A 14,238-nucleotide genomic window follows, 5' to 3' on the forward strand; every position below is an offset into this window, starting at 1 on the left:
ATGAAGATCTGGAAGGTTTTGTTTAATAGTATTTTAAGAGGAGGAGAAGTACCAACATCCTGGAAGAAAGCAGTAGTAGCTGTATGTCCTAAAGAGGGTAAAGATCCATCAGATCCAGCTTCATACAGGGCCATCTCAATATTAAATCATGATTATAAAGTGTTTGTCTGTAATGGCTAAAAGAATGGCAAAAGTGATGCCAAAATTGATAGATATGGATTAGTGTCATAAACAGAACAGTGATGATCCAGAGGGAAGCAGAATGTAATAAAATACCACTGTTACTGGTGGGTTTTGATGCAGATAAAGCATTTGACAGACTAAACTGAGATTTTGTGAGCAGAACAATGGAAGCATTTGCATTCCGCTGATAAAATTATAAGGTTGATTAGGAGGATATATGAAGGATTAGAGGCGAAAAATTAAGTGGGTGGAGTCCTTTCTGATAATCTCTGCCTTTGTACAGGAACTAGGCAGGGGTGTCCTCTCTCCCCTTTCTTATTTGCATTATATTTAGAACCATTGACAAAGAAAATAAGGGACTCGGAAATTCAAGGATAAAATTGGTATGGTAGTCAAGAAAAACTGTCTCTGTTTGGAGATGATATTATTTCATACCTATTAACTACAAGAAACAAACCAGCAAAAAGGAACCAGATTACCAAGGAGGCGTCCACTTCAAAAACAATTTCCCAGTTTATTAAGATTGTAAAAAGTTTCTTTAAGCGCTCAAATTCAAATACACTTTTCGTCGCTGTAACATACCGCAACTTCCTCAGAAGACAACAAAAGCAATCAAACTTTGATTGCTTTGGTTGTCTTCTGAGGAAGTTGCGGTATGTTACAGCGACGAAAAGTGTACTTGAATTTGAGCGCTTAAAGAACCTTTTTACAATCTTAATAAACTGGGAAATTGTTTTTGAAGTGGATGCCTCCTTGGTAATCTGGTTCCTTTTTGCTGGATTATTTCATACCTGACAAAACCAGAAAGGGGCATTACAGTGCTGTGGAACATACTGAGACAGTTTCAGATTTTTTCAGGATGCAAAGTTAAAGAAGCTAAAATAAAAGCAATAGTGGTAAATTATGTACCCACATAAGAATTGGTTCAGCAATATCAATATTTTTTGGGACATGATAAAATGAAGTATTTAGGAGTATGGATTAAAAAAGATACTGGTGTGACAGCTAAGGATATGTAGGAAAAGACTAAACAAAAGATAATGCAAAAACTGAAAAAATGGAAACTGTGTGATATGGATATCAATAGTAAGATACAAGCAATTAAAATGTTTTTAGTCCCTTTAGTCTTATACACTGGTTAGGCATATGTTTATCAGCTAGAGGAGAAGTTGTGGATAACACTCAATGAAGAGCTAAAGGATTTTTATCTGGGAGTGGAAGATGGCAAGATTCAAGTGGGATAAACTTATTCTTCCAATAGAACAGGGCAAATTGGGATTAACCGAGTTGAAGGGGTATTTTAGACCAACACATTTAAGGCCCCTATACATAGCACAAGCAGAAAACTATATCTCAAAGTGGGAAGAGATGATGATGAAACAAATGGGGGGGGGGCAAGTAACAGGGAGAGACTTGGATTTTGGATGCAGACCTTTAAGGAGAACAATGATAATCATACAGAATATTATATTCATAAAGTAGCAGAAGGTTTTTTATGAACCAAGCCAAGATGGAAATGGAGAAAGGAGATTTGGCTGATATGGATGACTACAATTAGGGATACAGACAATAGGGAAGAGGGATTGGGAATATATTGGAGAAAACTGGCAAAGGAACTAAGGTAATGGCAGCAAATAACTAGAAAGGGTAAGGTAATAGAATGGGAAGATGTTAAGAAGTTATTTGGCCTGCGCACTAGAGATTACTGTCGTATCAATCCTTGATATGGAGGGCATAGGCAAAGAGAAGTAGGGAGGTCCTAAACAAAAGACCAACACTGTTAGAGTTTTTAGTAGAATGTAGATCGGAAGCAGCCATTGAGAAAGGAATAATTAGTAGAACATATCAAATATTGCATGATAACTGTAAGAATCAATCAGAGGAGGTTAGGAGGGATTGGGAAGAGAGATTAGATAAGCGGTTCACAAAGAAACAATGTGGGGGTATGTGTATGTCTCCCAAATATGCAACAAAATCTAGAAGTTTTAAGAGCTTTGCCTGGAAGTGCATACACAGGTACATTTATACCCTAATCAGACTTCAAATATTTTTTCCTCCGGTAGACAGCAAATGTTGAAGGTGTGATGGGGCAGAAAGAAGCAACTAGGAACATATTTTCTGGGAGTGTAATGAGTTAGATTGTAAAGATTCCCTGCGGACTGTTCTGTTGGAGATGCTAGGTAAGCAAATTGGGGTAGCTAGGGAAATTTTGAGCTATGATACAAAATCAGATTTGCCTAGATATAGTAAGGCCTTGCCATTATGATGGCTGCCAACAAAGCAATTACTAGAAAATGGAAATCAAAGTCTAAACCATCTTTACTAGAAGTAGTGCAGATTGTAACAGAGATCAAACAAATGGAACTGGGGTCTTTAGAAAAGTATAGGAGCAAATTACACAGGAAAAAATGTGGACTGTGGGATCAGTGCATGCAGAGGAGGAATGAGGTTTAAACGAAGGCAGGATTTGAATGAGCTATGTAATGGTTGACTAACAATGACTGGATATGTTAAAAGTGGTGTATAATGTTTTCAGCTACAGTTGTGACGGCACTGTTTGAAATGTATGTTTGCAGCTGAGATTGTTTTACTACGGTTTATTGTTATTTATGTATATGTAACATATAGCCCATGTCACACATGATAATTTAATAAAGATGTTTCTTCTTTAAAAAGAAAAAAAAAACACACACACACGTGGCCTGAAGGGAAGGATGTTGGTGTATCTCATCTTATCATAATTAAGCAAGAAGCTGCATATAGAGGGAAATGTGTTACAGTAGGTAAGGAATGAAAGTCAGTGTGCACAGAGCAGTATCCCACTATTCCTTGATTGAATGCCAGCACAAAGTACCTGTGTCTGCCTTGCAGTTCTTCTGAATTTGGACTTCATGGTGATTTGTTTGTTTATTCCATTATTTTTGACTGAGAGCATGGTTTCAAAGCTACCATGTGTTCATCACATAATTAAACAAATATTTTCAGTGATATTGGGAGGTGCATTTTGGATATTCAAAAAGTCAGGAAACATATGCTAGAATTCAGCATGTACCAGGACCTAGTTCTTCATTTGGACATTTTTAAATGTAACTTTAGAAATCTCTTCTTACAGGTAAGAGTTTTCTTCCATTAATTGATAATGCATCTTGCTGCTGTAGGAATAAGTAATGCACTAGAAAGGGAATAATCCATTTATCTTCCCAAAGCCTTGCCAGCTTTCAAGAAATAAGTAGGTCATACGTGATTAGAGTTAAGATGAGAACTGTCGAGTGGAACTGGTGCTATGGGAAATTAAGTTTATAGCAGTTCTTTTTTATGGCATGAGAAATTATTATTATTATTTTTTTACTTTTTTAATTGTTGTATTGCTTAGAAATTAATATACCATAATTGTCAGTGAATCATGGGCAAACCTCGGCTGATTGAGGGCCAGTCAGGGACACACACAAAATATTAGTACTATTAACTTGCGAAATATTCAGACCAAGAGAATGTGAATTAAATATACATTTTTTGAAGTAAAAGAAGTCTGTAACTCTAATTATTGTCATTGTTTATTAAGTGTAATTTACTACCTTTTCTATAAAAATCACCGGTTTTAGGAGAAAGAGGGGTAGAGCTAAAATTTGACCTCTCATTAGGGACAGTTGACAGATATATAATATGTACCTTTCACCACTACTGCAGCATTCTACTTATTAAACATTTAATTTTCTGACTTTTTTCTTCATTTGCAGGTTTGTTTCCAGATGTAGGAGGAAGCTATTTTTTGCCAAGGCTGGAAGGCAAGCTGGGTTTGTACCTTGCACTAACAGGATTTAGGCTAAAGGGAAGAGATGTTCACAAGGCAGGAGTAGCCACTCATTTTGTGGAGTCTGAAAGGGTATGTGAACATTGCAATAGTTTTTTTGATATATACATTTTGGTCAGTTATTTTTATTTTGCAAGACATGTAGCTGTAGTTTAATACACTAACCAGTTAACTGATTTGCCTGTAGGTATTTTATATAATTTCAAGAACAATTCTTCATTCATGAACAGAAATTGTTAGACAAAAAATCAAAATGAAAAATATATAAATAGTGGAATTAATTGGTGAATTATTGCAATTCCTTAACTTTTTACGTACTGTATATATGTTAAATGCATAAATCATTGTCGTAGTAGCCTAAACTACATGTCTCTTACCGCTCTGTAACCAGCCAGCTTTACAAAGCTGCGGGTACCTTTCACACACTCCAACTGTCAAGAACTCATGCAGAGTTCCTGTAAAAGGATAGTTGTATTGAAAATGTTTGAGAGATTTTTTTTTTACTGCTGAAGAAAGAGCACCTTCAGTGAGCCCTGTTTAACTGTCGGTCAACTAGTGATCCATCAAGCCTGGGCTGGTAAGTCCCCTTTTGAGGAAATCCTTCCACTGTTTTGTTATTTATGAAGACATTTTTTTTTTTTTTTTTAAGAATTGTTTTACTTTTAGCAAGGAAACTTTTTGTGGTTTGTCTGGCAGGGCATTCTAAAGATTTACTTATGTAAATAAGTGTTATTTCTGACTAAAACAATTTATTTTTGCATTGTTAGTGTATTTGAGACAGGATACTATTGTTAGTGTATTTGAGACAGGATACTGTACTTGTGGGGGCTGTCAGTAATTGACTTACCTCAGAACTACTTGTTCTTTACTTACTTTTTACTGACTTGTTCAGGCTGAACTTGTCACTTTTGACGTCCTTTCCTCGGCTTGACTGTGGAATTATCTTTGGTCTCTGTAGTTGTACCTTGCTCTGCTGGCAAGAAGAAAATTGTTAAGGAGTTTTTGGCTGTCGGGCCAACTCTAGTTTTGCTTCAGACAACTGGTAGGTGACTCTTTTGTGGCCATTTGTTGTTTCTCAGATCATTTTTCCTTCGCTCATTTTGGTGTATCACTTGCAGTCAACAAAGACGAAGGGATAGCCAATCCTTTGTGATTGTTGGAAGGCTGTTGTATAAGGGAGAGAGATTTTTTTCGAGGTGAGAAAAAGAGGTTGGAGAAAGGTCTTCACATGACAGAAGTGTGGAACTTGAAGTTGGGATTGATACGTCTGGTAAGGGTCAGTCAGTGGTCAGGGAAAGTGTGCTAAGTGAGAAAACTGCCAAGACTCCTGTCACTGTTTCCATTAACAGGGCTGATTTATTGGAATTTGCAAAGCAACTTATTTCTGCCTGTTCCTTGTCTTCACATTCTTCAGGCAGTAAAATGAAAAGGGTTCCTTCTTTTTCTGAAATGGCTGTTTAGCCAAAACTGCAGACATTGTAGGGAAATGGCAGTGTGGCAGGAATTTCTTCATAGTCTGAAGACTTTGATTCTAAGAAAAGCATCTTAACAGATTTCCTGTCTGAGAGGGTAACATCTTTAAGATACAATATCTAAGCTGAAAGAGTTTTTTTTTATAGAACCAGAATGAATTCCTATGGTATAGAAAATGTATTGTGATTTATTAGAGTTACAGGGGCCAAAAACATCAGATGTAATGCGATCCTATCTCGCCTACATTCATAACTGATGGGCTCGGAGCCGAGAATCTGCTCCAACTCGGCCGATACACTAGGACAAAGTCTCTCATTGGCTGGGCCCAACCCCCTTATCCCAGGATGCACCACACCCAAACCCCAGATCTCGTTGCCGCGCCTAGAGTAACGGCGTGGTCTCGACTTGGCTGTGGCTAAGTACCCTTCTATTTTGGTCTTTTGGTCGCTTTTTGGCAGTTAGCTTTAGAATTTATACTCAAACAGCTATTTTAATAGCTATCTTGTTGTTAGTTTCATTGTGATTGACTGTGTTTGTCTTTTTGAATTGTTGTGGTAATCCCTTCTGTTTGGCGGGCTAGGCCTGTTTGAGTTAGAGGGCCTTTGCCCTATCTCTTGTAGAGCGTTTAAGTTAGAGCTCTTCCCCCCCTTCCCTCCTTGTGTGTTTTGAGTGTGTTACAGTGAGTATGTCTGGCAAAGAAAAGGAACATAAGCCATCGGGCTTTAAAAAATGTTCAAAATGCAATTACAAGTTATCGTTGACAGATGGCCATGCCATCTGTGTTTATTGTTTAGGGGCTAAACACTTGCAAGAATCTTGCAGTTTTGCCATGCTTTCTCCTCTCGTGTCCTTCATGAGAGAAAAAATAAGCTTATCCTGAAGGGTCTGATCAAGCCAGCCTTCGAGGAAGCTTTGGCTTCTTCTCCCTCCTCCCTCCTCAAAATCGAAGCAAAAGAAGTCTTCGGCAAAAAGAGCTAAATCTGTGTCCCCTTCCTCAGCTACACTGGCCTCGGAGCCGAAGGATAGAGGATCTAAATCTGGGTCTCCCTCCTCGGCTCCACTGGTTTTGGAGTCTCAGGATGAGAGATCAGGTACTCTGTCCCCTTCCTCGGCTCCACTGATTTCGGAGCCGCAGGATAGAGGGTCTAATTCTGGGTCTCCTTCGTCGGCTCCATTGGTCTGAGAGCTGCAGGAGAGTGTTTCTGCTCTGGGGTCGGTTTCGTCAGCTCCTGAACCGTCAGCTCCGAAAGGGGTTTCGGTTCTGGTCGAGTCTGCTTTGGCCCCGATCCTTTTGGAGCCGATTCAGAGCCGGCCTCCTAGCCTTGTCTCGAAGCCAATAGAAAAAGTTTCTCGGCCCCCTTCTGTTTCCTCCGGGTCCTCCAGGCTTTCAGATTCGGATGTAGGTAGGGTGGTCCAGAGGCTCCTCCAGTCACCTGTCTTATCCAAATTATTTTTGGCTCCGGCCCAGTCGGCCCCAGAGCCAGCCCTTTCGATACGGTTTCTTCCTCCTCCGACAATCTTGGTGTCGTCTGAGTCTGAGTTCGTAGAGTCGGGTGAAGTCCTTGAGTCGGTCCTGAGACCCACTGCTAGTCTGTTGGCACCGTCTTCAGCTCCAACCCTTTCTGTGCCTTCCAGAGGTTTCGGTTCTCGGGTGTCCTCAGCCTTGCCCGAGGGATTCATCGGGGCTTCTGGTTTCGGCCCCAAGTCTCCCTCTTCGCGCCTCGGCTAGGGGAACCCCGACACCGGTCATGGTCTCGGGAACGGGCCTCTCCTCAGATACTGGTGGGCCCACCTTCGAGGCTATGAGGAACATGCTGGCCAAGTCTCTAGTGACTTCACCTGAATCTGCGACTCCTTCCCTAGACACAGCGGCTAGAGCTTCTGGTGCACCCCTGTCTTCGGACAGCGCGGTTCCTAGGCCTGAGGATTCCTCCTTGTGTGGTCCCCTGTTTTCCAAGGAACCTTCAGAGTTCGTGCCTGAAGAGCCCCCCAGGTAAAAATTGTGCAAAAGGAAGCACATAGACTCCCCAGATGAGTCTGTCACCTCAGACACCGACCTCGATGATGCGGAAGGGTCCCCTAAGTCGTCCTCTGACGATGTCTCGTTCTCTGATAGCCTGGAGATCTTGAGACAGAGGGGCGACTGGCCTTCCAGAACCCCTTCCGCGGAGGAGTCGGTCTTCCTCAAGGCCTTCGGAGCCCAACCCTCCGCCTCCTGGGTGTCTCCACCCTTCGATGAGTTACTGGACCTTATTTGTCAAAGGGTGTGGGAACACCCTGATTCTGTGGAACCAGTTCCTTCTCGCCCCAACAAGTTTTTATCCGCACCCCCTGGCAAGGAATTACTAACCAAGGGAGTTCCGGTTGATGCTATGGTGGTGGCGTCTGCCACCCAGCAAGATGTGGCAGAGACATCTACTTCTATCCATCCTCCTAACAAGGAGTCCAGGAGCATGGATAGGTACGGGAAGCATACCCTGACGTCAGCGACCTTTACCCTGTGGTCGCTGAATTATTGATGTCACTTTACGAGGCTCCAAAGGGATCTCATAAAGGAGTTGGGAGATACCCTGTCGGGTAATGTGCCTGATGCGTTGACGCAGTCTGTCAATGCCCAGCTGTCTACCCTTTCGTCCATTGTTAACTCGTCCATGAGGCTTATATCGTATGCAGCCGAAGGGGCGGGTAGGGCAACGAGTTCAGGCATAGCCCTTAGGAGGCAAGCCTGGATGCGCTTGTGTCACTTTGCGGAGGCCTTCAAGTCTTCCTTCATTGACACTCCATTCGATGGGTCCTCTCTCTTTGGACCCAAGGTGAAAGACACACTCACTAGATGTGAGCAGGAGGCTAAGACTTTGTCTGCCGTTGGGGCCCGTTTTTTGCTTCCCTCGAGACCTTATCCAAGGCTCAGAGGGGAGGAAAGATGTGGTTCAGAAAGTCCCAAAAGTCTTTCCCTGCCCATCAGAGTGATCCCCCCCCTTCCAGAGGCAGAGGGGGGGGGGAATTATTCTGGAAGACGTCACCCTAGAGGTGGCAGAGGTCCCCGCAACTCAGGAGACCGCGAATCCTTTCGTGGTTCCTCCTTCCAGCGTCCCTGAGGGACTGCCTGACTGTGCGTCTCCGGAGCCAGTCGGGGGTCGATTCTCGATGCATCCAAGGGCCTGGGGTTCCATCACTCAGGATCAGTGGGTGCTTCATATCATCGCCGGACGTTACACCATCCCCTTTATCCATCCCCCTCCACCGTCAAGGAAAATCCCGGACGTGCCACCCAGTCAACGGGATCAAACAGCCATAGAGGTCACAAAGCTGCTCGGAAAGGGAGTCATCCAGCCAGTCCCCGCAGACCAGACAGGATTAGGAACTTACTCAAAGTTATTTTTGGTGCTGAAAAGAACAGGGGACTTGAGATCCATTCTGGACCTCAGCCACCTAAACCGACTTCTTTACGAAGCCAAGTTCCGGATGGTCACGTTGCAATCCATTTTCCCATTGCTGGAAAAAGGAGTATGGATGTGCTCCATTGATCTCAAGGACGCCTATTATCATATCAAGATAAACAGGGCGTCCAGGATACATTTACGCTTACGCCTAGGAGCCAGTCACTTCCAGTTCCGAGCCCTGCCCTTTGGTCTCACCACAGCCCCCAGGGTGTTTACCAAATGTCTGGCAGTGTTGACGGCTCACCTGAGATGTCTGGGATTCTAGGTGTTTCCGTATCTAGACGACTGGCTCCTCACCGCCCCCACCAGGCACCTTCTTATTCAAGCCGTGAGTGCTACCATCGAGTTGGGACATCTATTAGGAATTACATTCAACTGGGAAAAGTCTGTATTGCTGCCATCACAGCGTGTTGCCTTTATAGGCGCAGAGCTAGACTCTGTAGAGATGCGAGCATTCCTTACAACAGAGAGGATAAAGATACTACAGGACCAAGTCCTAGCCTTACTACCCAGAAGGAAAGCCCCAGCCAGGATGGTCCTTCAGCTTTTGGGGTCAATGGCGGCCGCCATTCTTCTGGTCCCTCTGGCAAGATTGCACATGCGAATTCTCCAATGGCTCCTGTCGACCCAGTGGTCATACCAAGATCTGCCCTTGTCCTACCCGATTCTCTTCACGGAAACGTGCCGGCGAGATCTTCGTTGGTGGCTCCTCTCCTCCAACCTGAACCAGGGGAGACTCTTCTGCCCCCCTCCCCCATTGTCACAGTGACCACGGATGCCTCCCAGATAGGGGGGGGCATTATCTGGGCAGGACGGTTCGAGGCACGTGGCAGAATCACGAAACCCACTTACATATCAATGTTCTGGAAATGAGGGCAGTGCTTCTAGCGTTGCAGGCACTTCATAGCTCTCTTCCCAAGGGTACCATCGCAATTTTCTCAGACAATATGGCGGTAGTATGGTACCTGAACAAGCAGGGAGGAACCAAGTCTTATCCTCTTTGCAGAGAAGCCATGAGAGTTTGGAACTGGGTGATCGCTTCCCAGTGATTTCTAGTGGCAACGCACATTCCGGGGAAGTCCAATGTGATAGCAGACAGGCTGAGCAGAGTTATTCTGATGCCTCACGAGTGGTCCCTGAACGACCAAGTAGCGGCTCAGATCTTCTCCAAGTGGGGGTTTCCCTGTTGCAACCTTTTTGCCAGCCCCTGGAACGTGAAGTGCAGCAATTTCTTCTCCCTGATTCCCCCCAGGGGGAGTCACCCAGGGACAGTCTAGTCCACTGTTGGCCCTCCAGTCTGCTCTACGCCTTCCCTCCGGTCCCGCTACTGCCAAAGGTGATTCAGAAGGCGATCTGCTTGGGAAGCAGCATGATTTTGATCGCACCACACTGGTCCCGCCAAGTTTGGTTTCCTTTCCTTCGGAAGTATGCAGTGAAGGATCCTTGGATTCTGGACCCAGTTCCAGACCTCCTGACTCTTCAGTCAGGTCAGGCCCATCCATCACTGTGAACGCTCAAGCTAACGGCTTGGCTGCTCCACTTCCAACCTTAGTCAGACAGCATATCCTTTCGCCTGAGGTGGTCCGGATTCTGTCTTCTTCTCACAGAGCTTCCACTAAGGAGATATATTCTAATAAATGGAAAAGGTTTGCCATTTGGGCCCAGCGGCACAACCTTGACCCTCTGACAGCCTCGGTGTCGGCAGTATTAGATTTTTTGGCAACTCTTTTTAGACAGGGTTCCGCTGTCTCCACGCTTAAAGTCCAATTGGCAGCGATTTCTAATTATCATGTTGCCTTTGAGCCTTCACTCATGAGTCATAAGTTGTGTAAGGCCTTTCTTAAGGGAGCTTGGTTGCTTCGCCCCCCGTTGTCGCAACCTGTTTTGCCATGGGATTTGAATGTAGTTTTAATAGCCTTGACATCTCATCCCTTCGAGCCGGCGGCCACTTGTGAGCAAAAGTTCTTATCTTGGAAGACTGCCTTCTTGGTAGCTATTACTTCAGCCAGAAGGGTTTCGGAGCTTCAAGCCCTTTCTGTTAAACCCCTTATCTGATCTTTCACAAGGACAGAGTATCTCTAAGACTAAACCCGTCATTTCTTCCGAAGGTTTCTTCTGCTCTTTGTCTGCAGCAATCTATAGAGCTACCAGTTTTCTTTCCAAAATTTTCCAACAAGGCAGAATACAGACTTCATCAGTTGGATGTGCATAGACAACTGAGGTTTTACTTGGATAGGACACAGCAGCAGAGGAAATCAGACCAGTTGTTTGTGGCCTTTGCAGATAACAGGATTGGCAAAGCAGTAACTAAGACCACTATTGCTAGGTGGATTAGGGATTGTGTTTAATTTATCTATGCATCAACAGGAAGGGACCTTCCAATTCCAGTTAGAGCGCATTCTACTAGGGCTATGGCAACTTCAGTGGCCTTCCACGCCAGACTGTCGGTGGATGAGATATGTGCAGCGGCCACTTGGGCTTCTCCACATACTTTTATTTCTCATTACAAACTGGACGTGGCCTCTAGAGGTCGGGCGTCCTTTGGTTCCACAGTGCTCAGGAGTGTTTTCCAGTGAGCCTCCCAGGATCTAGGTGCTAGGGACGCTGTCCCATCAGTTATGAATGTAGGCGAGATAGGATCACATTACATCTTTTAGTTATGTACTTACCATAACGATAGATGTATGTGATCCATCTCGCCTACATTCTTACGTACCCGCCCTCCTTTCCCTACCTGTTGGATCTGGAGGAAACACTATTGTACAGTCTGAGTGGCACATGTGGGTGAGTTGTTGTGGGGCAAACAAGATCTGGGGGTTTGGGCATGGTGCATCCTGGGATAAGAGGGTTGGCTCAGCCATTGAGAGACTTCGTGCTAGTGTATCGGCCAAGTCGGAGCCGATTCTCGGCTCCGAGCCCATCAGTTATGAATGTAGGTGCAATGGATCACATACATCTATCGTTATGGTAAGTACATAACTAAAAGCTATCCCTCCTGCGTTGCTTGCTTTACAAAATATTTTTCTCACTGCTGCAGCTGTACCTGACAGTCAACTTTCTGTTTCCAGGAAAGTCCATTAGGTTATATAAGGTATCCCAGACACACACAAGTACCTGTTTTCTAATCCTAAAGCAGGTCCAGCAGTTATTTCTTTCTCCAAATCTGCGGCTGCTAAACAGGTTTTTGCTGCTGACCTTATTCTGTCAGACAGGGATGGGAAAGCAGTGATTAAGTTGGGCAAGAAAATATATTCTTCCAGTGCTTCATCTTTCAAGATATTGAACTGCCAACCTCAAATATTAAATTTATTTTTATTTTCTGAGACTATGCCGAAGTTGATGGTTAACCTTCCTTCTTCTAAGGTAAAACGTTCCTTAACTACTTGTGTGACAGCAGTTTCTCCAGTGACTAAATATATTTTAAAGTACATGTATGATGCCTTCCAGTGTTCCTGTCCCTGGTTCAGTTTTGAGAAGACTTGCTTGGTTCTTTTCTCAAAACCTTCCAGAGGATGTAAAGTCTGAAATTTTAGATGTGCTTAAGAAGTGTGAAGAAAGGGAAACATTGATTCAAGAAATCACAAAAATGTTTAGTCTCTCCTTTAGAACAGATACTAATTTTCCCTCCTCTTTCTCCTCCACAGCTTCCTTTTCCAACTGGCAATTTAAACAAGGAGCTGGGAAATGGGCTTTTAAAAACTAATGGCAAGGAGACCGAAAAAAGAAGAGAAAAGCCCCTAAAAGCCCAAATCAACTGTCCCATTCAGCATAACTGTCCTCTTGTCTAGGCAGTCATTCAGTGTCCCTCAGAATACAGCTTCCATTATGGCATTGGATAGTTTTAGACAGCTGGGTACAGAGAATATTCCAGTAGGGGTACACTTGGCAATTGGAATTGCTACTTGCCCTTCAGGGAATTCCTCCTTGTCCAAGGAACCAGATTTCTCTGTTTACTCCTGTTCTGCACCACATGCTGTGTCATGGAGTTATAGAACATGTGCCTCCAGTCTTCTACGAGGATTCCCTAGTTCACAAATGAGAAGGTTCCTGGAGGTCTGTGTTGGATCTTTTGTATCTGAATCTTTTTGTCAAAATTCTGTAGTTCAGAATGTTATCTATTCAGTTTCTTGTACCTCTAATCCAACCTCTTGCCTTTATGGTAAAGCTAAATATGAAGGACTCCTATCATCACATTCCCACTACCAGCTCTGCAGACATTTCTTAAGATTGATTGTGTCTGAATCATGTTACTGTATCCGTTTTATGTTTTACCCTTTGGGCTGCCTACTTTACCAATGTTATTCACACAATTCTTAGCTTCAGTCATTGCAGATTTCAAGACATTCATATTTTCCCATACGTGAGCAATTGTCTTATATTTGCAGACTCTCTTTTCAACTGTCAGGAGTCTTTGTCAACTTTTAAGAAACTTCTACTCAATCTGGGGTACAAAATCAACTTTAAGAAGTCTTCTCACATCCCTTTTCAGAGAATGATTTAGAAGTCTTCTTTTATCCCTTTCCACATAATAATTCTTTCTGGGGATGTTTGTTGGAGTCATCCCTGGGAATAACTTTTCTTCTGCCAGAAAAAAATAGACATGTTTCAACATTTCTTCCTAAGTTTCTCTAATCAAAGCCATGCATCAGCAAGGGAGTTTCTCAAGATTCTGGAGTAAATGACATTGGTGATTCTAATGCTTTCCCTGGCCAGACTACACATGAGGGAAATACAATGGCAGCTCAAATCAGTCTGGACTCAACATTTGCTTCCTTTGTCCTTTCACATCCCAGTTCTGGGATTTGTAAAGAGGGAGACTGGAGGGTACGTAGACCAGATAGTGTGCAATCCTGGTCTTGCTTTCTCCTTGCTGCCCCCCCCCCTCAATCATTCCCCATAGATACTTCAGACTTGGTGTGGGGAGCAATTTCAAATGGGATAAAAGTGCAGTCTCTGTATAATTCTGTAGACTGACAGAAGTATGCAAGTGTCAGAGATTTTGGCAGTAATCAGTGCTGTGAAGGCCTTAAATCATGTCTGGTCATCAGGACCTCTGCTATTGTACACAGACAATACCACAGTGATGTGGCACATAAACAACAGGGAGGTACTAGACCTTACCCTCTTTGCAGATTTACTATGAAAGCCTGGGAAGTAGCAACTCAGCTCAGTTTGACTATTCATGCTTCATACATCCTGTCAAGGCAAAATGTTTTTGCAGACAAGCTCAGCAGGACCTGGACAGTACTTCCGGAATTGAAAAATTCATTCTGTGTAAGGGTGATGTGCAGAGCTGCAGTAACTACAGAGGGATAAAACTGATTAGTC

The 14,238-nt window shown here is 43.6% G+C and overlaps 1 protein-coding gene across 1 annotated transcript in view; it reads left to right on the forward strand.

Annotated features, from left to right (window-relative positions):
• The window catches only part of HIBCH (3-hydroxyisobutyryl-CoA hydrolase), a 1,796,007-nt gene that overhangs the window by 829,601 nt on the left and 952,168 nt on the right, over positions 1–14,238 (forward strand). Inside the window, exon 5 of the mRNA XM_044073705.1 lies at positions 3,921–4,066. Coding sequence (XP_043929640.1) covers positions 3,921–4,066 — 146 coding nt within the window. The remainder of the gene's footprint in view (positions 1–3,920; positions 4,067–14,238) is intronic.

This window comes from Protopterus annectens, chromosome 6.part0 (assembly GCF_019279795.1).
Source record: "Protopterus annectens isolate FY-2018-M chromosome 6.part0, PAN1.0, whole genome shotgun sequence".
Classification (NCBI taxonomy): domain Eukaryota; kingdom Metazoa; phylum Chordata; order Ceratodontiformes; family Protopteridae; genus Protopterus; species Protopterus annectens.